Genomic DNA, 24,992 nt, shown 5'->3' with positions numbered 1-24,992 from the left:
AGGAAATCATCGGCACAGCCACATAATTGCCTTGGTCTTCACAATTTGTCAATGCTCCCGTAACCGGTTGTACCTTGTTAGCAAATCACTGAGAATTTTGATTTGGGGGTGTGCGTGATTGAGAAAGCAGAACGGCCGTATTTTAAAGCAGTGGTTCTCAAAGATGAGCTCTCCAAAATGAGGCACAGACAGCCATTGTGGGAGACATAGGCCACATTCACAGCATACATTTAAAACACTGTGAAACCACTTTAAATGAATTATGTGAGCTGTAGTTTGTCAGCGGTGTTGAGTGGGGTTAGGAGACCGCGGGCACAATTCAAAGTGTTGGTGCTGACCTTTAAAGCCCTAAACGGCCTTGGCCCGGTATACCTGAAGGAGTGTCTCCACCCCCATCGTCCAGCCCAAACACTGAGGTCCAGCTCCGAGGGCCTTCTGGCCGTTCCATCACTGCGAGAAGTGAGGTTACAGGGAGCCAGGCAGAGGGCCTTCTTGTTAGTGGCGCCCTCCCTGTGGAACACCCTCCCGTCAGATGTCAAGGAAATAAAGAACTATCTGACTTTTAGAAGACATCTGAAGGCAGCCCTGTTCAGGGAAGTTTTCAATGTTTGATGAATTATTGCATTTTAATATTTTGCTGGAAGCCGCCCAGAGTGGCTGGGGAAACCCAGCCAGATGGGCAGGGATATAAATAATAAATTATTATTAGTATTAGTATTATTCCCCTCATGGAGCCACAATTCCCAAAGTTCCTTGTGAAGAGGGATGTATTATTAAACAGCTCTGGGAATTATCATTTTGGCAGGGGAAGAGGGATGTCCAACAGCTCCCTTAAGAAGCTTCAGTTCCCAAGCTTCTCTGGAGAAAGCCAGCTCTGTTAAAAAGTGGCATGATACTGCTTTAAATATATGGTGTGAATGTGGCCATAAGTCTCCTGAGTCGCGTTTCTTCATTTGGCAAGTTTACTCTGAGTAGGACTAACATTGGACTCCCCCTCTAGGGAGCGACCGGCCTGCTGCCAAAACATTTCCAAACAATTCCTACCCTGAAGTTCCAACATTTGAAGGGGACTTGTGTTTGAATGTTAAATCCAAACCAGGATAAAATATAAAAAATAGATTTTGAAACAAACAAAAAGCATACCTTATAAGCGAAAGAAAATTAGGCAGCCTAATTAGGCAACCATTAGGCAACCATTAAAAAGAGAACAATTCCCATGTTATAGGAAAATGCTTAGTAAAAATGGGGAAGATTTAAGCCAGTGCCTAAAGATAGAGCAATACAGTGATACCTCAGGTTACAAACACTTTAGGTTACAGATTCCGCTAACCTGGAAGTAGTACCTCGGGTTAAGAACTTTGCTTCAGAATGAGAACAGAAATTGCGCGCCAGTGGTGTGGCAGCAGCAGGAGGCCCCATTAGCTAAAGTTGTACCTCATGTTAATAACGGTTTCTGGTTAAGAACAGACCTCTGGAATGAATTAAGTTTGTAACCAGAGGTACCACTCTAAGCACCAGGTGAAAGCATCTGGGGAGAGTGCTCCGTAATTAGGGGTGCCACCACAGCAAAGGCCCCCTTTCTGGCTTAAAGGTATTCCATAACCAGGAGCCACTACAACAAAGGCCCTATTTCTGGTGGCCATGCGACTAACAGAGGCAGGGGCACCCAGATCAGGGCTTCAGTTGGTAAGCTCATGTGCCACATGGCTGGGGAGATCCCCAGGGGAGATGCTAAATGTCCCTTGGAACATCTAGCTAGGCCCTGATGACCACTGTTTTAAAGTATGAAGCCATGTTGCGCAATGAAACATGCTCTTCCTCTCCCACCTACTCTCCCAAGAACCCTGGTACCACTATATATCGATTGTGTTCACAGGTCAGACATCACTCTTGAGTAGGCATGTTCTGGGGCCATAAGTCATGGTAAGTCTACATCTCAAGCCCCTGGTGTTACTTAGTAGGTCATCTCCTGCTTTCTGCTGTCGTTGGGACCTCATGGTCAAAGGTTTCATCACTCCTTCCTTGGCCTTCTGCCACCTCTGTTGGCACAAGCGAGGCTGTTGTACTCTGGTGGTGGAACTGGTGTTCACGGGAACTTAGAAGGAGCCAAGAGAGCCCTAAGCAATCCACTGAGTTTCCACGGGTTTTCACACTTCTTTCTTGTGAGTCTGCATTTCTGTGGTCACCTCTGAAGATCCTCTGCTCCCAACTTCTTGACTGATTTTTTTCCTGCTTCCTCTTGAATTCTAAACCTGAAACGAAGGAATGGGCTTAGAGCGAGGGGCGCAGTTGGGGACATCAGGAATGGGCAACCTGGTGGGGCAACACTCCTTCTTTGACCTCCAGTCGGTTGCAGCACTTATTATTATAAGTCATTGCAGTGCAAATGCGCCACTGAAGATTATCTGCTGATGCATTTGCACCTAGCTGCCCCTCCAGCACCAATACGACTGTGAGCAGCCATCTGCTGCTGGGTGACATCCAGCTTTGGTCAGAAAGAATGGAAATAGGTTCATATTGCAAGATGAACTTGGTGGATGGGCATTTAAATCCAGTTTTCATCCAGAGGGTGCTTCCAGAATGCAAATTCAGATCTCGCACACAGGACACTGGCAACAGGTGTTTCTTATTTTTTTTATTTAAAAAAAACTTAGCATGGTAAATGTAAATCCTGATTAAATACAGACTGGTATATGGGAAATACAGACTGGTATATGGCATCAAATGGCATAAATGCACAATAGATGCCTGTCCTTAAGGGTAACTTTCTGTCTAGGTCAGTGGCTCCCAATTAGGGGTCCAGGAACCCCTGGGCGTCCATGGAACGCACCCAGGGGGTCTGCAGTCCCGTCCCTTGCCTCCCCCCAACTAAATTTTTGTCATTTTTTTTTGCAGGCTAATATCACAAATTTTATGGTCTGTTTTTAGTATACCTAAAATCCTTTGCTTATTTGGGGCTACCCCACATTTTGTTCGGAAAAATTACTTTGTAGAGGTAACTGCCACAGAGTAATCAAAATTGTCAAAAGTAGGGGGTCTGTGCTTTGGCTTTTGAAAAATAGGGGGTCCTCAGTAATTAGCTAATTGGGAACCACTGGTCTAGGTCATCATAGTATTATTATTATTATTATTATTATTATTATTATTATTTATTACTACTACTACTACTACTATTTATTATGAGCTGCAACAAATTGTTGCAGTGTGCGGAGCACCTGTTCTTCTGCCAGCCATGCCCTTTCCCATTTCACCACTAGCCTCCAGATCTGTATTACACAAACGCACACCAGATATTTAGCATCCTGTACCCAATGAGGATGCTCAATTCCTATTGAGCCATTTTTCGGTGCCCCAACCTACCCCCTGCTTCAAGTGGGGTTGGTTACATTTTTTTTAAACTACTTGAAATGCTCCCCCCAAGTCTTCCAATACTTCCTTTTTAATGCATTCTGTGACATTTGGGCTATGTAAGGATCACAACTTGCAGAAGCTTGATGTATATGATCTATAATGATAATTTTATAAATTATTTATCAAAAAGCATTTCTCATCCACCCAAAGGCACCAGGGTTGAAATATATGCAGCCTACAACCAAAATGAAACAATAAGATTAAAACAAAATACAGTGGTACCTCGGAAGTCCGTTCGACTTCCAAAGCGTTCGGAAACCAAGGCACGGCTTCCGATTGGCTGCAGGAAACTCCTGCAGCCAATCGGAAGCCACGTCAGACGTTTGGGTTTCTAAGAACGTTCGCAAACCGGAACGCTCACTTCCAGGTTTGCGGCGTTTGGGAGCCAAAACGTTCAACTTGCAAGGCGTTCAGGATCCAAGGTACAACTGTGAAGCAAAAACCGCAGACTCCAATTGCCAAATAAATCCAGCAGCTGCAAAAGAAATCCAAATGTCCAATATATCTCACCCAAGGACTGTGCCCAAGCCACAGAGGATGCAACAGGGACTGCTTTAGCTTGGAAGCCTTCTGAAAAATCTGTCTCTATCGCTCTCCCTTTAAATCTGTCTGCCCTTGAAAAGGCATCCCCCCGCCTGCATTGGGGTGTCCACCAGAATGACATTTCTAATGCCTCTCTTTGCCCTTGCAGCTTTAAAGAATTTTGACGGAGACCCACGTGACCGGAGGAAACCATCGAGGCAACGGGGGAGCCTTGCCGGAGGCAGTTGGTTTTGTTGCCCCGCTCCCCTTGTTCACAGCGGGAGGAATAAATGAAGCTGCAATGGGATGTGCTCCAGAAACAAAAGAGAACTCTCTTGCCGAACGCCAGTCAAGCTGATCACCAAGCTTCACACTTTTTAAAAAAAGAAAAAGAAAATAAGAATAATAACTGACGGAAGGGAACAGGGGAACATGATGCCGTGGAACCAAAGGAGAAAAAGAAAAGCTGGCATATTTGAGATCCGTGCCATATCCAAAGCCTCTCTTTTGTATCGATTGCCCTTTTGTTACTGCGATTTTTTATTATTAAAAATGGCACGGGACCCGTCGGTGGTCTTTTTCTGTCTCCTGGAACGAAGGGAACATAAGAAGGGCCTGCTGGGTCAGGCCAAGGGCCCATCTAGTCCATCGTCCTCTTCTCTCAGTGGCCAACCAGAGGCCTCCGAGAAGCTTGCAATCAGGACCTGAACTCAACAGCTCTCTTCCAACAGTGGAGATGTGGCTAGTAGACTCTGGTAGCTTCATCCTCCGTGAATTTGTCTCTCTTAAAGCCGTCTTGCTTGGTGGCCATCACTGCCTCTTACAGCAAGTTTTGGTCCTGGGTCTTCCAATGTTCAGCTTCATTGGACGTCCCCAAGTTCTCACGAGAGAAGCAGGAAACCTTTTCTGTCTGTTTCCTCTGCATCTTAACACACCTCTTACCATGTCGACTAGGAAGCCCCGTATCTTGTAACCTTTCCCCATATAGGAGTTGATGTATCACTCTGTTTGTGGCCCAGTGGGAGCAGCTATACCCTTCTAACTGTTGTCATTGGGAGTGAGAGTACACCTTACATGTAGTTCTGTAACCCTTCAAAGTGGCTACAAAGCAACCCACAAGGGCAGTTTTCAGGGTGCTGCACAATGCTCCTACTAGAAATCAACTGCAATCCTATGCACGCTTACCGGGCAGAAAGTGCTACTGAAAACTCTGGGTTCTGAGTTAAAAGCTATCAGCCTTTTCAGACTCAGGACCCACTTTTAACCCACCAAGCATTTGGAGCCCTATTTCTTAATCTTACATTTGCAGGCCGGTCGTGCTCCTATTGCAACCCACCTTAGATCAGGCCATAACCCACTAGCAGGTCCCGAAATACCAGGCAAAGAGCAGTGATCTGTACAACTGCAATCTCGTACGGCTGCGATCTTGTGCATGCTGACTTGGAAATGAGTTGAGCACAGTGTGATTGACACCCCAATGAGCGTATATATTATACAGTCATACCTCGGGTTACAGATGCTTCAGGTTACGGTTTTTTGGGGTTACGGACGCGCCTAAACCTGGAAGTACCGGAATGGGTTACTTCCGGGTTTTGGCACTCGCACATGCGCAGAAGCACTAAATCGTTCTTTGCGCATGTGCAGAATCGCAGAATCGCAACCTGCACGTGTGCAGGTGCTGCGGGTTGCGAACGTGCCTCCCGCACATACCACGTTCGCAACCTGAGCATCCACTGTACTATAAGGCTTCAGATTATATTTTAAAGCAGGGGCAAGGAAATTTTTCAGCTTTCCCTTCTAGGCAACCACCTTGGGGTGGGTAGGGGTTCCACATTCTAGTGTGGGTGGAGCCAGACACAAAAGTGGGTGGGGCAGCAAATGTAAATCTTGCCTTTAGAAAGTAAGTTTGCTCTCACACAAAAACACATATTCAGACCAAACAAGAGGCATTGTCAGAGTTCGAAGACAAAGTCCAACCAGGCTAGATGCGAGGCAGGGTGCAAAGCAGAGGTGGCAGGGAGCATGGCCAGAGAGATGTGGAAGGTCACATTTGGCCTCTGGGCCAGAGATCTACCACCACAAGTGATGTAGACAATACTCCGGCTGACATAGCACTGATCCAACTTGGGGTGAGGCAGCTTCCTGTTGGAGGAGAGGGTTTATCGGTTAAGTGCTAGTTTAGGCATCAACACATCTTAGGCCTTTCGTATCACTCAAAGGAAACTTCCTGTAACCTGGCGAATTAGCCTTGTGTGCCTGGGCTCCAGCTGGAAGGTGCATTCAAACCCACGGAGTCCCGTGCGGGGACAACGCCAGCTTTTCCGGGTCTGGGAGGCTAATGAAAATACATGAAAGCTCTACGGTCACCTGCTTGCAATTACAGCCCTAACGATGGGGCTGTCCGTAGCGGAGGTCTAATTCAGGCATGCCACCCACCTTCAAAGAATCGGCGCACACGCACACACCTCCTGCAGGCCTATGCGTTGCACCTCTTTTCTTCACAGCTCGCAAAACACGGAGTGGAGCAGCTGCTCTCGAGGCAGGCAGCAGGACCAACTCATATATTTCACATTGTGCCCTGCTCACGCCCTCGGTTGCCTGGGTGCAAGCAGCTTTTGTGGCATGGCTTGTGTGGGAGGTGGACTCAGGTTGGAGTCTTGAGAGGGGTGCTTGAGCCTGTCCTTGGGGGGCGTTCTGCAGTCACATCCAGCGAAGCTGAATTCTGGAAGATTCCAGACAAAGTACAGTGGTACCTCGGGTTACCGACGCTTCAGGTTACAGGCTCCGCTAACCCAGAAATAGTACCTCAGGTTAAGAACTTTGCTTCAGGATGAGAACAGAAATTGTGCGGCGGCAGCGGGAGGCCCCATTAGCTAAAGTGGTACCTCAGGTTAAGAACAGTTTCAGGTTAAGAACGGACCTCCAGAACGAATTAAGTTCTTAACCCGAGGTACCACTGTACTTCTTCGCACGGTACATCATTAAACTGTGCAATTCATGCCCCCCAAAAGGCAGCGAGGGCCACCAACTCGGACGGCTTCTAAAGAGAACCGGACAAATTCATATAGGCTATCAATGGCGACTACTAGCCGCAATGGCTATTTTCTGCTTGCGAGGTCGGAGGCACTGTGTTTCGGAATAACGGCTGCTGGAAACCGCAGGCGGGGCGAGTGGTGCTGCTGTGCTCTCAAGTCCTGCATGTGGGCTTCTAGGAATCTGTTTGTGACACTGAAAACAAGACAACCATCTTAGGCTGGGTCACCAGCCTGATTCAGCAGCCTATTCTTACATGCACATCCCAGTGGGTTTTGAGGGGGAAGACTTCAGTCCCTTAGCCATGAATTTATTTATTATAAGAGGTATTTATATAAACCACCCATTCATAAAATATCAAGGTGGCGTGTGCAATGATAGTCAAACACTTAGGAAAAAAGGCAATTTAAAAGCGATGCAGGACAGTCATTAAAATGGCTGCCTACTCAACAAAATTGTGAACAACTTCATCAGCCTCCTGGCATGAAAGAGTTATCTAGGGATACCTGGGAGTGAAAAGCGAGAATGTCTGTTAAATCTCTGCTGGAATAATGTTCTACAGCATGGAGTGGTGCACCCACAAAGCTAAGGGTAGGGTTTATACCTATCAAAGTAACAGAAAATACATTAAAATATCAGTTAAAACAACAGTCAATGATTGCAATACTATGAAAGGGAAGCTGTGTGTTGTTCAATCATACAGCAAAGATCTGGGCAAAAAAGTGTCTAGGGGTTGGGGGTGGGAGTTTTTTCAGTTCACATTAAAAAGACCTGTAATTCCCATTTTCTGAAGCAGTAAACCAACTGAAACACAGCCGTCCTTTGAAATTTGCACCTCTCTGAATTTTGCAGTTCAGTTCTCCAGGCAAGAAAACTGATGTGGGGGTAAAATGGAGAAACAAAAGGAAATTGAGAAACAAAAGTTGATCGATTTGTCCACCCCTAGTCTTAAACAATTGCACAGAAGCTAAAGCACAGAAGTGCCCTGTGGTGGTGGTGGGGTATTTCATAGCCTGGGAGCTACACCAGATAAGGCCCTGCTGCTTTGTTTGTTTATTAAATTTCTTTAGTGCCCTTCGTCCGAGGATCACAGAGCAGTTTACAAAACACACAAATATACACCATAGTAACAAACAATCACCCCTCCCCCAGTTTAAAAGGCCCTAGATTATTCAATTAGCCAAAAGCCTGCATACCATAATTCTGCAGACCTCAATGGGTAGTGGCAGTATCAGCAAGGCGTCTCTAGCTGACTTCAACACCAGAGCTTGCCTGCAAGGAAGGAGGTGCCCCATCGGTATTTTGGACCCATGTTTTCTAGGCCTCTGTATGCCAATGTAATCCTGAATGAGACTCTGAAGCAAATTAGGAACCAGTGCAAACTTTGTGGGACTGGAGTGCTCTGAATCCTAACCTGATCCCAATCCTACCCACTTTTCTATTGGGTAATGGCGATGAAGGTCCTCGTGCAAATTGCACTCTGTAAAATTACCCATAGCTGGGAGCCTTAATGCAGCCGGAGTGTGCAATGGGGACCTTTTCATACTAAAGCTCTTAGACATGCACAGGAGGCGAGTTCTAATCATGCACAGGCAAGGAAGAGATAAGCAAATTCATGCACAAGTACAGCGCCATTTCATGCCTTTCTGTTGCGAAGTAAGCCCCACTGAATTCACCAGAACTTACTCCCAGATAAAGAATCAATTCATTATTCATTTAGGTGGCTGAAACCTCAAGCAATTAAAACCAGCTAGGATTTATTTCATCAGGATTGCCCTGGCATAGATCTAGTGAGTCAAGCTGTATAGTCCCAAAGGCACCATCTAGCATCAAAACCTTCATTATTATGAAGCATATGCGTTCAGGCAGAAAGCCCCAAGATAGCTTTGCTCATGAGTGAATAGTGGGATGGGGTGGGGGTGGGGTCAAACTTTTTGGAACAATGCGATTGAAGCAATGGGGCAGGAGGCCAGAGCTGGACTGCCTGCACCTCCATTCGCCCCGTTGCTTTCTCCTGGGAAAACCCATGGTTTAGCGCTGAATGGGGATGGACAGCAATGGTGTTTTCCGTTTGCTCCAATTTAGCGCTAAAGAATGTGTTTTCCGGGGGGGGGGGGGATGGACGGGACCAAAGGCATAACTGCTCAGACCCAAGTCTAGAAAGCACAGGCCAAGCCGAAAACCACTTGGACCCATGCTTTCTAGAAGAAGAAGAAGAGTTTGGATTTGATATGCCACTTTATGACTACCCGAAGGAGTCTCAAAGCGGTTCACAAGTGGATTTGATATGCCACTTTATGACTACCCGAAGGAGTCTCAAAGTGGCTCCCTTCCTCCCCCACAACAAACCCTCTGTGAGGTGAGTGGGGCTGAGAGACTTCAGAGAAGTGTGACTGGCCCAAGGTCACCCAGCAGCTGCATGTGGAGGAGCAGGGAATCGAACCCAGTTCACCAGATTACGAGTCTACCGCTCTTAACTACTACACCACACTGGCTCTAGACACAGAACAAGGGGAAGTGTGGACAAGCCCTCTGTTGGCTATGCACCCCTGTTCCCAGGAGGTGAAAGCATTCACCAGGACTTGCCCAAAGCATTTTGCTGCTTGTGGAAGTGGACAAAATGACACTTGCCCCCCATTCTCCATACGGAAGGTGACAGAACTGGCATTCTCCTTCGAGACTGACAACAAGGCCGAACCCTTCACTGAACCCGAGGGCAGCAAGCTATCATAGGAGGGCCAAGGCAGATTTTGTGGTGCACAGGCCTCCAGCACCACTGCTTGTCCCAGGAACTGCCACATTAATAATAATAATAATAGTAATAATAGTATTAATAATATTAATAATAATATTAATAATAATTTGAATTTATATACCGCCATATACCTGGAGGTCTCAAGGTGGTTCACAAAAAAGATAACAATATATAAAATAAAAACAATATCCCAATAACACCCCCCTTGAAAAGAGCCACATTTTAAAAGGGTATATGATGTCAGGTCAATCAAAGGCCTGGTTAAAAAGGAACGTTTTTGCCCAGCACTTAATGGTGTACAGTGGCACCTCGGGTTACATACGCTTCAGGTTACAGACTCCTCTAACACAGAAATAGTACCTCAGATTAAGAACTTTGCTTCAGGATGAGAACAGAAACCGCGTGGTGGCAGCGCGGCGGCAGTGGGAAGCCTCATTAACTAAAGTGGTACCTCAGGTTAAGAACAGTTTCAGGCTAAGAACGGACCTCCAGAACGAATTAAGTTCTTAACCCGAGGTACCACTGTATAATGAAGGTGCCAGGCGAACTTCCCTGGGGAGAGCATTCCACAGACAGGGAGCCACTGCAGAGAAGGCCCTTTCTCGTATTGCCACCCTCTGGACCTCTCAAGGAGGAGGCACATGAAGGAGGGCCTCAGAAGATGATCTCAGGGTCTGGGTAGGTTCATATGGAAAGAGGCATGATGTGGCAACCTGGCTGGACGAGCCATCCAGCTCCCAGCTTTCTTTCCTGCTGTGCCCTGGATTTCTAACCCCTGGGGGAACAGCACATGACAGGGGTCAAGAATTTCCTTGACACACTATCCTCATTTTACAACGACATGTTTTGTGGCCCCAGAGCACCGCCTTCCACTTGCCACAGGATGGTTTCCAACAAGAGACTCTGCTGGGCACTCAAAGAGCTCGGGGCACAGGCCCAGGACCCAAATTTGTATTAAATTTGCCTATGCTGATTTCCAAGCATAGGTGCCTCTGAGAAATTAAGACAGTAGGTGAGCTTACAGTGTACTCAGACAGCACATAAGCATTTTTTAAAAGAAAAAAGAAAAAAAAGTGGAGAAGTGTGCAGGAGGTCTGGGACCATAGGAGTCAACTCCTAGGGGCAGAGGTCCCTTTGCCCCCCCCCCCCACTCAATAAATTATTTTAAATTGATAATTGATGGGCATTGCCATTCAAATGGTATGCATATACCACATACAGTCGTACCTTGGATTCCGAACGCCTTGTGAGTCAAACATTTTGGCTCCCAAACACTGTAAACCAGGAAGTGATTATTCTGGTTTGTGAACATTCTTTTGGAACCCGAACATCCGACGCGGCTTCCGCAACTTCCGCTTGGCTGCAGGGGCTTCCTGCAGCCAGTCGGAAGCTGCGCCTTGGTTTCTGAACATTTTGGAAGTCAAACGGACTTCTGGAACAGATTCTGTTCGACTTCCAAGGTACCGCTGTATTGTGATCGATTATGCAGGGCTGAGATTATACCCCCCCAAATTTTTTTTATTCTAGTTGGCACCCTTGTCTGGGACCCACTGTAAAAACAAACAGGGACTCCATTGTCCCTTGCTAACAACACCCCTATTTCCACCACTAAGCAGCATGAATAGCATATATAAATATGACGCCCCATTTGCAGTTAGGAGAACTTCACTGAAGAACCTCTACTGGATCCAGCCTCTGGGCCACATGGCTGTTGGAAAAGCCTCTCGATCCATCCAAATAGCAGAGTAGCCTGAGATATTTGGCTCTCAGCAAGCCGAGCGCCACCACGACTGTTCATTAAGAGGTACATTGTAACCAGATGTGTAATAACCGACCTGTTCTCCAGATGTGAGGTGCAGTTTTGTGCCCAAGTCCTTTTTTTTTTTTTAAGGCAATATATGCTGGAAATAAATTAATCTTTTAAAGGGTCCTTTTTGCCGAAGACAGCCTGATCTTTTCTCCGCCGGGGAAAATATGTGCCAAGGTGGCAGTCAGACTAATTACCCAACAGATCTTTCCACTGGTATTATTAAACACACTGGTGCCAAGTGCAGTGTTTATTTACAGTATAAACCTGAAGTCTAATTGACTTCACCTCCTTGGAACTTAACACACTGAGCAACATCTGTGCCTGATGTTATTTTATTAAGTGCTGATTCCTCCAGTAAAGGCGGGGAGGGCGAGAAAAATGCATGCAAAGCAATCCGTCAGGGCAGTTAACTGTGTGCTGCACCAGACTCTTACGAGGAATCAACGGCAATCCTATACATGCTTACTTGGATGTAAGCCCCATTGGAAACGGTGGGTCTTGCTTCAGAATTAACTTCTGCAAGGCTGCAATTTTCAAAACAAATACAATACCTTGTTAAAGGTAAAAGTAAAGGGACTCCTGACCATTAGGCCCAGTGGCCGACTCTGGGGTTGCAGCGCTCATCTCGCTTTATTGGCCGAGGGAGCCGGCGTACAGCTTCCGGGTCATGTGGCCAGCATGACTAAGCCGCTTCTGGCGAACCAGAGCAGCGCACGGAAACGCCGTTTACCTTCCCACCGGAACGGTACCTATTTATCTACTTGCACTTGACGTGCTTTCGAACTGCTAGGTTGGTAGGAGCAGGGACCGAGCAACGGGAGCTCACCCCGTCGCGGGGATTCGAACCGCCAACCTTCTGATCGGCAAGTCCTAGGCTTTGTGGTTTAACCCACAGCGCCACCCGCGTCCCACAATACCTTGTTACGTAGATGCAATAGTTACAACATATAGAGCACAACAGGCTGAATGGTAATGTTTGCGTGGACAAGTGGAGTCCCCCCAACCCCAGGCGACCCCCAAGCAGAATAATGACTCAAGACAATGTGCGATGGGATTAAAATTGGCCACAATTGTATTAAGTTTCAGATGTAGGGAGACCTTGGCTCAGGCATTGGGCGTTTATCCTTCCCAGTCCCCGGCTGGGGAGCTGAGAGACATCAGGGTTATCCAGAAAGTGTGGGGATTGGGCTGGCTCTGGAGAACATATGTTCAAGCAGAGAGCCCGCCACTGTCGCAGGGGAGAGCAATGACAACCTCTCAGCATATGGCCAATGCCTCCCCTCAAGACCCCTTTAATGGGGAACCCTGGGATCGCTGCAAGGGGGGCGTGGGTCACCGCTTCACCCCCCACCCCCACCCCCATTTAGGAAGATAGACTAAAGGATTCCACCCAAGGCCTGAAAGCCACAGTGGGATCCGGGGGGCTGCACGCAACCACACAAAAGACACCCCCCCATTTGATGTGGGGAGCGGTCATTGTAACAAATTTTGTTACTGGTTACTTCCTAACATACGAATCAAGTCCAGGATGTACACCATATACAATCCTTAAGCAAGCTATTTTTAATTAAATCCAATTAATTAATTAAATAGGTTTTAATTCAGGAGTCAGGAATTAGGAGTAAGTCCCATTGACATTCATTGGGGATATGCAATAGGTATTATGAGCGTTCAAGAACAACTCCACCATGCAGCTGACCATTGGCCGTGTGGCACAGATGGAAGTTGGGGTCCAACAACATCTGCTCGGTCCTTCCCTGATTTATAGGGTGAGTGGGGGGTGCACTGTATTAGTAACTAAGGAAAGTAGCTTAAATATAAGGAAGTGGGGGGGGGGCAAGGATAGAGATCCTGCAACTTTAATAGCCACAAAGAAGACTGCTGATGCGAGTTGTAATCCACCAACATCTGGAGAGCCACAGAGAACCCATCCCTGTTTTGTGTGTGTGTGTGTAGTTACTGGTAACTTAAGGGAAGTAGCTCAAACATAAAGGTGTAAAAAGAAAGATCTGACACCTTTAATAGCTATTTAGAAGAGGGAATTTAAGCAGCCCTGACTTCTTTTTCGTCTGGTCACCTTACTCAAAATAATTTGCAAAGCAGCTGAAATGAAAGCCTCTCAAACATGGTCCGAAAGGAGGAACACAAAAAGACATTTCATCCTGCTTTATTTATGATGTTTGTGTGTTTAAAGGAGAAGGCAAGGGAGGTATTTATTTTTTATTTTTTTATGCACAGGGCAAGATAAATACACGCTGTTTGAGGACTCTGTTGGTGCACGTGCTTTGAATTGCAAAACCAACTCCAGTGTTGTCTCTGGAGAAGGGTCACTTGCGGCTTTAAGAATCTCAAGCACGAAAGAAGATGTGCCAAAGAGGAGCGGCTGATCCATTTTCTTTTGAGCACGCATTCGACATCTCTTGCACTTCGTTGGTTGAGCCACTCGTAACAGAAGCCTGCTTGAAAAGGAAGGTTCTCAAATCTTGGCATGAGACAAACCAACATTCAGCACCCAAGTCGCAAAAAGAGGTATCTAAGGCCATATTCACACCATAAGCTTAAAGGTAAAGGTAAAGGTACCCCTGACCATTCGGTCCAGTCGTGACCAACTCTGGGGTTGCGGCGCTCATCTCGCTCCATGGGCCGAGGGAGCCGGCGTTTGTCCGCAGACAGCTTCCGGGTCATGTGGCCAGCATGACTAAGCTGCTTCTGGCGAACCAGAGCAGCACACGGAAACGCCGTTTACCTTCCCGCCGGAGCGGTTCCTATTTATCTACTTGCACTTTGACGTGCTTTCGAACTGCTAGGTTGGCAGGAGCAGGGACCGGGCAACGGGAGCTCACCCCATCACGGGGATTCGAACCGCCGACCTTCTGATCAGCAAGTCCTAGGCTCAGTGGTTTAACACACAGCGCCACCCGCGTCCCTTATAAGCTTAAAGCACTACAATAACCATAAGCTTAAAGCACTACAATACCACTTTAAACAGTGATAGCTTGACGCAGGGACTTCTGGGGCCTGTAGTTTGTAAAGGGTCTGAGAGTTGTTCAGTTGAGAGCCTGCTATTCATGGAACTACAGTTCCCAGAATTCCTTGTGAAGATGGATTGACTGTCAAACCACTCTGGGAGAGGAATAGGGGTCTCCTAAGCACCATTGACAAACTACAGCTCCCAGAATTCTTTGGGAGAAGCCATGACTGTTTAAAGTGGTAGCACTATGCTTTGATTCAGCCATTTACATTTACACCAAACATTTCTTCCCACTTGATGACTCTCAGCTGAATGTGTGAACAGTCAATTGTTAACTATATTGTGTTTGAGGTGATATTTATTTATTGCTCTTCAAATCTGAGTTATTACTTTGTAATGTGAAAAGAAGTGGAGAGGGCCAGTTATTCCTCTAGATCCGAGCTTTCCAACTTTTCTTTTCTTTTTATAATTTTTTTATTAATTTACAACAAAACATACATAGTAATTTCACATCCAATTTTCACAAAATGCTTCTTTTCTGGACTTCCTTCAGCTTTTCCGTAAATCATCCATAGTCATTATTTTAATTACGCATTTCCTAGTTTATATTGTCATTGTTTATACCCTTCCTTTCCTTTCTCTTTAGACAATACTTCTCCGTTTTTCACAGTGCTTTTTTAAGGGGTCTCTAGCGTTATCTGTCCCTCACTTATACTTTCCAGATATTCCGCAAATTTCCCCCAGTCCTCGATGAACTTTTGGTCCCTTAAATATCTAATTTTCCCAGTCAGTTTGTCCAACTCAGCATAGTCTAACAACTTCATTCTCCATTCTTCCACTGTCGGTATTTCCTGTTGTTTCCATTTCTGAGCCAGTAGCACTCTTGCTGCTGTCACTGCATATTGGAAAAAATTGCAATCCTTTCTCTTAATCTCATTTCCTAGTATTCCTAACAGAAGAGCTTTCCAACTTTTCATGCGGGTGACACACTTTTTAGACATGCATCGTTTTGTGACACAGTAATTCGGTTTTACTAGCAAACTGGAGGTTAAACTAACCCCTTTCCAGGCCCGGGAAGAGTGCCAGGAGCGTTCGTGGGAAACATCTACGAACTGCAGCCGACACACTTAACATATATGTGATACACAGATTGGAAAGCTCTGTCCTAGATGTTTGGGTTTTTTTAAAGTATTTCTAAATCAGCTCACTAGGTGGTGCTACTACTATGTGAAACATCTTGTGATGTTCAAAGATGGTCAAGTGTATAACAGTGTTTTCAAATACAGTGGTACCTCGGGTTACATACGCTTCAGGTTACATACGCTTCAGGTTACACACTCCACTAAGCCAGAAATAGTGCTTCAGAACTTTGCTTCAGGATGAGAACAGAAATCGTGCTCTGGCGGCGCGGCGGCAGCAGGAGGCCTCATTAGCTAAAGTGGTGCTTCGGGTTAAGAACAGTTTCAGGTTAAGTACGGACCTCCGGAACGAATTAAGTACTTAACCCAAGGTACCACTGTATCTGTTTTTCTTGAATCTGGAGAGTCAAAGACATTGGGTGACCCTCTCCAAGTCCTGATAAGAAAAGAAAGTGGGGGGGGGACACCTTATTTCTCTTTCCAGTTACTTCATACCCTGAACCAGGATATAAAATTTTATTATGTGCCCTCTTGCTTTTCCCCCTAAACTAAGAGAACCAGAACACTTTAGCTTTTCCTTACGCCGAATGTGTGCCAACCTCCTGTTCATGTTGCTTGCCCTACTCTGAACTTTCCCGAGTGTACGATATCTTCTCTGCGATCCTTTTACAACACAAGCTTGTATGCCAAGTGGGACTTGTTCCTGCACAATGGTGTAATAGGATAAACCTAATTATGTTTACTCAAAAGTAAATCCAGTTGAGATCCATGTGGCCTACTCCCTAGTAAGCGAGTTTAGGATTTGAAGGGTTACAAGGCCTTGAACTCAATTAGGACTTAGTTTTGAATAAATGTGCACAGGATTTTGCTCTTAGTGAGCTATCTTGAAAATTACGGACTCAGCTACACTGGCAAAGAAAAAACACTTTATATGCGTTGTTTATGCATACTAACATTGTGACACCTGATTGACGCTGTGGAGTTCTGATTTTGCTTACTCGATTTTCCATACAATGTTTGCAACGCTTTTAACTGAAACATTTCTTTGATGTGTCTAGATCAGGGGTTAGCAGGGGGCCGGTCCACTGTCCCTCAGACCTTGTGGGGGGCCAGACTATATTTTGAAGGGGGGGAAATGAATGAATTCCTATGCCCCACAAATAACCCAGAGATGCATTTTAAATAAAAGCACACATTCTACTCATGTAAAAACAGATTCCCGGACCGTCCGCGGGCCAGATTTAGAAGGTGATTGGGCCAAATCCGGTCCCCAGGCCTTAGTTTGCCTACCCATGGTCTAGATCCAGCCTATGTACCATATTTATGTGAATCTAATGCGCCATCGCATCTAAAGCACACCTCAACTTTCAAAACCTTGAAACCAAAAAAAGTATTTGCTGGCGCCATCAAATCTAATGCGCACCCTAATTTTTGCAATGTAATTTGACCAAAAAAAAAAAGTATATAGTGGATAATTGGAATACAGATGCATTGTGTGTGTGTATGTGAATGCAACTTTCATGTTACCTCCACACTGACAGATTTGACTATCCCTAATATATATGCAGGCAGGTAGAGGCAGATGATAGATCCTCTAGTTCAGGGGTCTGCAACCTTTAAGACAAAAAGAGCCACTTGGACCCGTTTCCGAAGAAAAAAAACTGGGAGCCGCAAAACCGGGAAGGTGATGTCGGGACAGTGCGTGACTAGCGCGCACACCGCCCCCATGCGACGTCACAGTCAATACAGCACCCACCACAGTGGGGAGTGTCGGGGAGCACAATGCGCCTCCTCCCCTCGCTAGTATCCACCCCGGAGCCGCGGCAAAGGTGTAAAAGAGCCACGAGTTGCAGACCCCTGCTCTAGTTGGATTATTTGCACTTTTTTTTTTTTACATTTATTGCTAGCTGGTGAAAACATGTTTTGCTCATGGGGAAAGGATTTCACAGCTGGACAGGGGGAGATTGGTGAAATTTGTGGTTACTTATTTTCCCCCGCCCTGCCCTTGCTGCCACCACAGCTCAACCCTGGGTTATAGGTGTGTGATCAACACCTGCTGCATCATTGCAGAGTTGCAGAAGCGATAACTGACAAAGAAAGAAACAAAAACAAAAGCCTGATGTAGAATTAACGCCATTGCAGCATGGGGGCCTCACATGTTTGCATGCAAAAAACGCTGATGGGATAGAGGGGTGGTTAGATTTTATCTGGGGTTTTTTTTAAAAAAAATCCCATTTTATACTTCCAGAGTATGTTGCTCAAGGCAGCTCACTAAAGAAGAAGTTGTGACGTATTTCTTCCTCCACGCCATTCCCAGTGACATGAGAGAGAGAGAGAGAGAGAGAAGGAGGAAGGGGGAGGGGAGGAGGAAGAGGAAGAGGAAGAGGAAGAGGAAGAGGAAGAGGAGGAACAGGGACAGGAATAGGTGGAGCTGGGACTCTGGCAAGAAAGGGTATTTTCCCCGACTACCTGTTAGTCTCAACCCTGCCCTCTGCTGACTGGAGGCATGCAAGTTTGCTGAAACCCACCATTGTACAGTGGTACCTCAGGATGCGAACGGGATCCGTTCCGGAGCCCCGTTCGCATCCTGAATGGAACGTAAGATGCGACGGTGCACATGTGTGTGACGTCATTTTGAGCGTCTGCGCATGCGCGAGTGGCGAAACCCAGAAGTAACACACTCCGTTACTTCCGGGTTGCCACGGAGCACAACCCGAAAGCACTCAACCTGAAGCACATTCAACCTGAGGTATGACTGTATTTCTATTGAAATTATAGTTAACTATTTGTGTGTCTACACATATAAATTAGCATATGCACATTTGGTGCAAATCTTTGTGTGTGTGTGCTTGTCTCCCACCCCACCCGCCTCTCTTTTTCTTTTCTTTTTGGATGATGCATTTCCTGTCTTCTGGTCATGCATTAAGTGGCCTGTTCTCAGCTCTGGTGTGCCTCTGCCTGGTCCTCGGCTCCAGTGCCCTGTCTTGGCTCTCGGTTCACTTCCGACAGCTGCCTGTGGGGCAGATAAAACGGGTGGCTGGGCAGTGTGGCCTGCATGTGTGTGTTCACCTAGGCGCATCAGCATGGCCTCCTTCAGCAGATGAGAGAGGGACATGCCAGACCTCCCAGATCCCCGCCTCCCCCCGTCAACCCGTTGCTTTTCGCCAACCGCTATGTCTCCGTAGCTGTGTCTCTTAATTGAATCTGTACTTTTAATTCAGCACCTATAAACGTTAATGGAGTTCTTTAGGGCTCCCTCGCTGGAGATCTCATTGTGCGTGGTAACCAGGGCAATCACGTTTTATTGGTTTGGCCCTTCTGGAAGTACCCATGAAATTTCCAGCGAACGAGTGGCGCTCTGAGGATCGGCATTAGTGATCGGGGGGCGCTGGCTGAATGAAAGTCGTCAGAGATTCAGCTCTGTTACAAATGCCTGTGTAACTTGAGCTAAGTGGGAACAATTTAATTTAGAGCATGAACACACCCATGCAGGGCAAGATCGTTTTTGGAAGCAGAACTCCCCTTTGTGACTCCCCCAGGGTCATCCCCATGGATACATAGGACCCTACCTTATACCAAGTCAGAACATGCACTGTCTCTGAATTGTCTACACCGATCTTCTTCTTTAGCAATCACTCATAGCCGAGTAAGATTGTCTTCCATAAACACGGTCTTAACAATGAGTCGTAAGTGACTGTGGAGGCCAATTCTGGATCCACACATCCTTCCACAGTGGGGACATTGGTTTCTGGGAGGGAGGTGATCACAGTGTGGATTTGCCAAGCATGCCTTCCTCTTAGCACATTCCTCCTTTGCGTTCTGAGTTTGAGTGTCTTCAAAGCCCATGACACCTTTGGTAAAGGCTTTTCTCCAATAGGAGCGCTCACAGGCAAGTGTTTCCCAGTTGTTGGTGTTTATACTACATTTTTTTAGATTTGCCTTGAGACAGTATTTAAACCTCTTTTGCTGACCACCAGCATTACACTTTCCATTTTTAAGTTCGGAATAGAGTAGTTGCTTTGGAAGACGATCATCAGGCATCCGCACATGACCAGTCCAACGAAGTTGATGTTGAAGAATCATTGCTTCAACACTGGTGATCTTTGCTTCTTCCAGTACACTGGCATTAGTTCGCCTGTCTTCCCAAGTGATGTGTAAAAATTTTCGGAGACACCGTTGATGGAATCTTTTGAGGAGCTGGAGATAGCAAGTCAGACCTGGTAGATCTACACAGATGCTTATTACAAAATAAGGCTTGCTACCTTGTGACCATTCAAAACAGCAGCAACTGATGATAGACTCTCTGCCCCCAAGACTCACCAACACTGCCAGCTCTTAGATGTCAGGCAAAGATATTCTTGCTCTCCCAAGCACTTGGGGCTTGATATGGTTCACTTTTCTGGCTATTAAGTTCCTGGTGCCCATATTTTGGATAGGTGGGGAAGGATATTTTCCTTGTTAGTTGATTGTTGTGACTGAGCACTTTCAGTATTAATTATGGCAATGCTTGTTCTTTTCTCTTTTACTGTACTTTAACATAAGTTGCTTTGTGACTCATCTGTTGTAAAAAAAAAAAGGTGTCAAATTAATTAATGAACAGTAATCAGTGTGATCTTCCTTGCACCGCAGTGCTGAATTTAACACTTGCAATGGCAGAAACAGAATGTTGGTTTGTATCTGATGCTAGTTCTACTCAAGAGTAGGTCCATTCAAGATAATGAGTGCCAACTTAGGCTCATTAATTTCAGTGGGACTACACTGAGTATAACTTTGTTGGATTCAAGCCACAGTCTCCACCAAGCCTTAAAACAGCTAGATGATTCTTGCTGGTGAAATTCTAGTCCAGCAAATCGGTATCCTCCCTTGGACGGATCGCATCTATTGGGCATCTGCGAAGCTGCCAGAACTCTCAAGGCACCCTTCTGTAGGTTCATAGGCTGTTAAATCATTTTAGTGAGTTGCTTTGATTTACAGGGGTTCCTGGCGAGTCTTTACACTCCGAAGCAACTGAAATGGGCAGCGTTCATACCCAGGGGAGCTGGATAGTACTCCATGTGTGTTTGTTTTTCCCTAGCAAGAATGTAGTCATCTGCAAAAGGAATCAAGGCCTCTTCTGCCTGCTGTCCTCTCTGGCCGCTTTATGTCAGCTTCTGTACAATCCATTACATTGTTAGCTGCCTCCTGATACCCATTTGCACCTCAGCTTTCTGGTTGGCTGGGTTCTTCTTCTGAGCTGTTTGTTCTGCTCATCTTACTTCAGAAGTGCTTCCTTTGGCTTCCCCAAAGTGGATTTTCAGCTACCTGCATCCCTCCTGTTCAAGGCTGTGATGGGCAAGGAAGGAACTCCCACATCGGCCAGTTCTGTTGCAGAAACTTGCTGGGTGGGGGGGAGGAAGGTTGTACCATGATCTCACAGAGATGACTGGGAATAGTTCCCCAGAGGCAGCTAAATCTTAACCATAACAACCAGCAGCAAATCTGAAAGGATGTAGGATGCCACAGTTTAACCTGGAATAACAATGACTCCACTAAGGCCCAATTCTTGCGGTGATTTTAAAATTGAATACGGTTAGTGTGGGAATGTTCAGGGTGGCGGGAGAGGATATATTGTTTATGAATATCCTTCCTAACTTGCGCTAGCAAGTTCCTTTACTTAGCAGAGTTACATTCCCCTTTTTACATGCACAGTTGATGGCTGGTTGCAGGGTCATGTGAGCTTCTCACTATTATACAATTCAGTCTGTCTCAGATTGAATTGTACATTCCTGGTAAATTCTCTTGAATCCCTCTTAAAAGAATAAAGATGCCAAGATCTTATTCAAAGTCAATAAAAGAAGTTTACTTACATCAGTTCACAGTTGGATTCCTGAAGGCAGACTTAGTTACAAATATGTACATGTGGATCTACCCCATATGGGGGAATAATCCCAGTGCTTCTGCTAGCTGAGAGCTAGCAGAGCAGTCCTAGCTAAAAGCTGGTCAAACGAAGAAGGAAGTCAAAAAGAGGGAAGGGTGCTGCGTGACTCGTCCTTTTGTTACCTGGACAGGTTAGGTCACACCCACCTTCTATCACATGCAAAGGGAAGGATGCTCTACGCTAGGAGGAACAGGAAGTTTCAACTGGCTGGACCAAACATTCCCTCGCATGTCTCCTCTAGCATTAAAAGGAATGTTGTACTTGACTGCCTCTCATGGATCACATCCCACAGTTAGGTGGCAAGGTGACATGTCCTCTTGTTCCAGGCTCACCCACACCTCTTTTTGCCCCCGGGAAAATCCAATCTCTAGCGCTGAGTCGGAACAAATGGCAATCGTGTTTTTGCAGATTGCCGTTTGCTCCAATTTAGCACTAAGGAGAGGGGTTTCTTTTTCCAGGAGAAAGTCGCGTGGCAAAGACAAAACTGCTCACACCTGTGTCTATCAAGTTTTGCTAGGTATGTCTTTCTTCTGGAGAAAGTAGATTAGACCCAAAGGTCGCGACTGGCCCCAAAGGACACGTGGCCATGTTAGCTGGGAATGACTCCATTCCAAATCTTGAAGCGCTGCAGCACCTGTAAGCCAGTGTAGACATTACTGAGCTAGGAGAGTCAATGGTCTGAGTTGGCACAAGGCACTTTCTTATGTTCCTGCTATTCTACCCATTTTAAAGATGGGGAAAGAAAGAGTGGCCAGCCTGAGGCTACCAAGGAATCCAAAACCAGGGCACGTCTGTGGCCTCCGATCCAACACCACTGGATTCTGCAAATCTGTGAACCGCCCAAAAATCTTCTGATCAATTATTATTTTACTAATTTATTTTATTATTATTTTATTAATTTCTTTTATTATTTTATTAATGAATTTATATACCGCTCTATCACCGGAGGTCTCAGGTCTGAAGGGTGGTATATAAATTTAATTAATAAATAAACTCCCCATAGAATCCTGAGAACTGCAGTTTATTTACCACAGAGCTACAATTCCCAGAGCCCTGAGCAAACTACCATTCCTCAGATCCTGGGGGTAAGCCACATGCCTGCAGATTTCCCCTTGCCCGGAAGAACATCCGTTTCTCCTCTGAAAGTTCCCCACCCTCGATATCCTTTCTGTTATTTTGCTTTATCGCTTCAAGTTTTAGCTCCGTTGCTTCGTTAAAAAAAAAAACTTAAAAAAGAAAGAAAAACTTTCAAATCCTTCCCCTCCTTTTTAAAAGACATGAAACAGAAAAGTGCCTTCCCCCTCCAAATCTGGTTCCCAGCAGCGGGGTTTAAAAATACCCTCAAATATCACGAGAGTTGTGATAGAAATCGTAAGACGGAGGCCCCTGCAGGCTTCCTCCTCGCTGGAGTTCTGTATCCTTCTTCAAAGCAAGAGGAAGAGAACCCTCCACACTGTCATTTGCATAAAACCAATTTCTTAAAATCTTTAATTAAAATCTTTGCAGATTAGGTTTGCCAGGTAAATGGGAAGTGCGTCGTTCTCTGCTGCCTGCCAGCTGCTTAGGTCCTTCAGAGCCTAGCTGTTTATATCCTCCTGTCTCCTGACCTCCCCCTTCTCACGCCTTTCCAGAAATGACCAGTTGGCATTTCTCTTTCTCATATATATATATATATATATATATATATATATATATATATATGCATTCTTTGTGTTCTTATCAGCTCCTGCATCCATAGCTTATCTGATGGAATTTCCTGGATGAACAGGAACCTCGGGGGCAACAGCACAGCTCCGAAACACCAACTGTGCATGACCGCCAGCAAATCCTTTCCGGTCCCAGTTTCTGAAAGATACACCATAGTCCCTCTTTTACTTTTATTTATTTAAAATGCATTTTTACCACCACTGACAACAAAATTCCCCTTCCAGGAGGCTCGCAAAATGTTAACAAGAATCACACAAGATCCAAAACACTGTTTTAAAAAAACACACGAAAACCTAACAAGAGCCCTTTTAACTTGAAACAAGCTAGCCCCCAACAAAACTGACCAATTATCAGAAGCTGGGGAGAAGGGAGATATTTTAATTTAGCAGTTAAAGCACAAGAAGGGTGGTGCCTAAGCGTGGGCAGGTCTGTCGATTTCAGTTTCTCCTAGTTCAAATTGGAAGTTGGGTTCTCCACATTTCCACGTTGGTTTGCAATTTAAAAATAAAACTACTCGCGCAAATTCACCAGAATTTCAGTGTGAATTTCTCCTTCTCCACACATTTTTGTATGCTGTTTGTCTTAATATACACAATTCTGAAAAGCAAAATCACACACATTTCTATGCACACTTCAGCATATGCATTTTTATACGCATTACTTTGTTGGTGAACTGCATCGTAAAAATTGGAAAAATGCAAATTTCGAAAGGTACTTTCAGTCTGCCTTTAAATGAGAAGTGAATCAAATCCCCTCTCCCATTGCTGCTTCCACCTCATGTCAAGCTGAATATCACTCAAGGCCGATCAAGATGTTTTGGCACCAGAGGATCAAAATCCTACAAGTCTGTTTTCTCATCCCTTGCTACTATACTAAAGTGAATGATCAATAATCTGCAGCCCTTTCATGACACTCAAAATCAGCTACTGTAAGTAAGAAAACCTGCCTAATGGTAGGGCCAGCCCTGCTTTCCTGTACAGAGTTTAATAGGAGGAACCTGGTGCAGATTGACAGCCAAGGACAGTTGCATTTCCAAGGGAACAAAGTGTCAGACATGGGGAAAACTGGGGAAATCATAGAATTGTAGAGTTGGAAGGGACCCTGAGGATCATTTAGTCCAAGCAGGAATATGCAGCTGTCCCATACAGGGATTAAACATGCAACCTTGATGTTATCAGCACCACGTTCTAACCAACTGAGCTATCCAGGCACAAATGGTGATGAAAAGCGAAATCTAGCTTGCCCACTCAGACCATCTCCCCACATCTTTATGCAGAGACAATGTTAGAATTCCTGCTCCGTGTTTGCAGTCATGGGATTGTTGTCTGTCACATGACGGTGTATGTTTTGACTCCACAGAGTGGGAAGTGATGAAGACAGGATGTTTGTGTTACTGTGTTCCATGAAGTGGGACTATTGTCCTTTGTTCTTTTTCTCTTTGCTGTCTGATGCTAGAGAGAGAGGGAGCCATGTTGCAGTGCTCAGTGTGTGTTTATATGTAAATAAAGTAGATTAGCCAAAATGCTGAGTTGCTGAGGTCTGTTACGAAAGTTGCGCAATCTCTGCGGGTCCCTAAGTGTGCCGGTGTCTGTTGGCATCGGTCGCTGTGATATTCGGGCTGAAGAAAGCTTTTGAAGCTCTCGAACGATCGACCAGGAGGGAGAGAACATGCCAGTCGGGCATGTGTCTCTGCCAGGGTCCTACTCGAGTGTAGGCCAAGCTCCTGA

General features: G+C 45.7%; 1 protein-coding gene and 1 long non-coding RNA gene across 6 annotated transcripts in view; one reads left to right on the top strand and one right to left on the bottom strand.

Moving 5' to 3' along the window:
- The window catches only part of SLC37A2 (solute carrier family 37 member 2), a 59,701-nt gene extending 55,205 nt beyond the window's left edge, over positions 1-4,496 (top strand). For 2 of the 5 annotated variants that reach the window (XR_014520219.1, XM_083480559.1), the window contains 2 exons: positions 1,877-1,923; positions 4,103-4,496. Coding sequence is in view for 2 of the 5 variants with exons in the window: in XM_083480559.1 (XP_083336685.1) it covers positions 1,877-1,898 (22 nt within the window). In the remaining 3 variants the exon portion in view is untranslated. Of the gene's footprint in view, positions 1-1,876; positions 1,924-4,034 lie in introns of all 5 variants that reach the window. The other 3 variants (XM_083480560.1, XM_083480558.1, XR_014520220.1) reach the window with 2 other exon arrangements.
- The window catches only part of LOC310695854, a 255,022-nt gene that overhangs the window by 155,784 nt on the left and 74,246 nt on the right, over positions 1-24,992 (bottom strand). The window lies entirely within an intron of this gene.

This window comes from Podarcis liolepis (genome assembly GCF_965112155.1).
Source record: "Podarcis liolepis genome assembly, chromosome: 16".
Lineage (NCBI taxonomy): Eukaryota > Metazoa > Chordata > Lepidosauria > Squamata > Lacertidae > Podarcis > Podarcis liolepis.
This window is presented reverse-complemented; position numbering and strand designations above follow the sequence as displayed.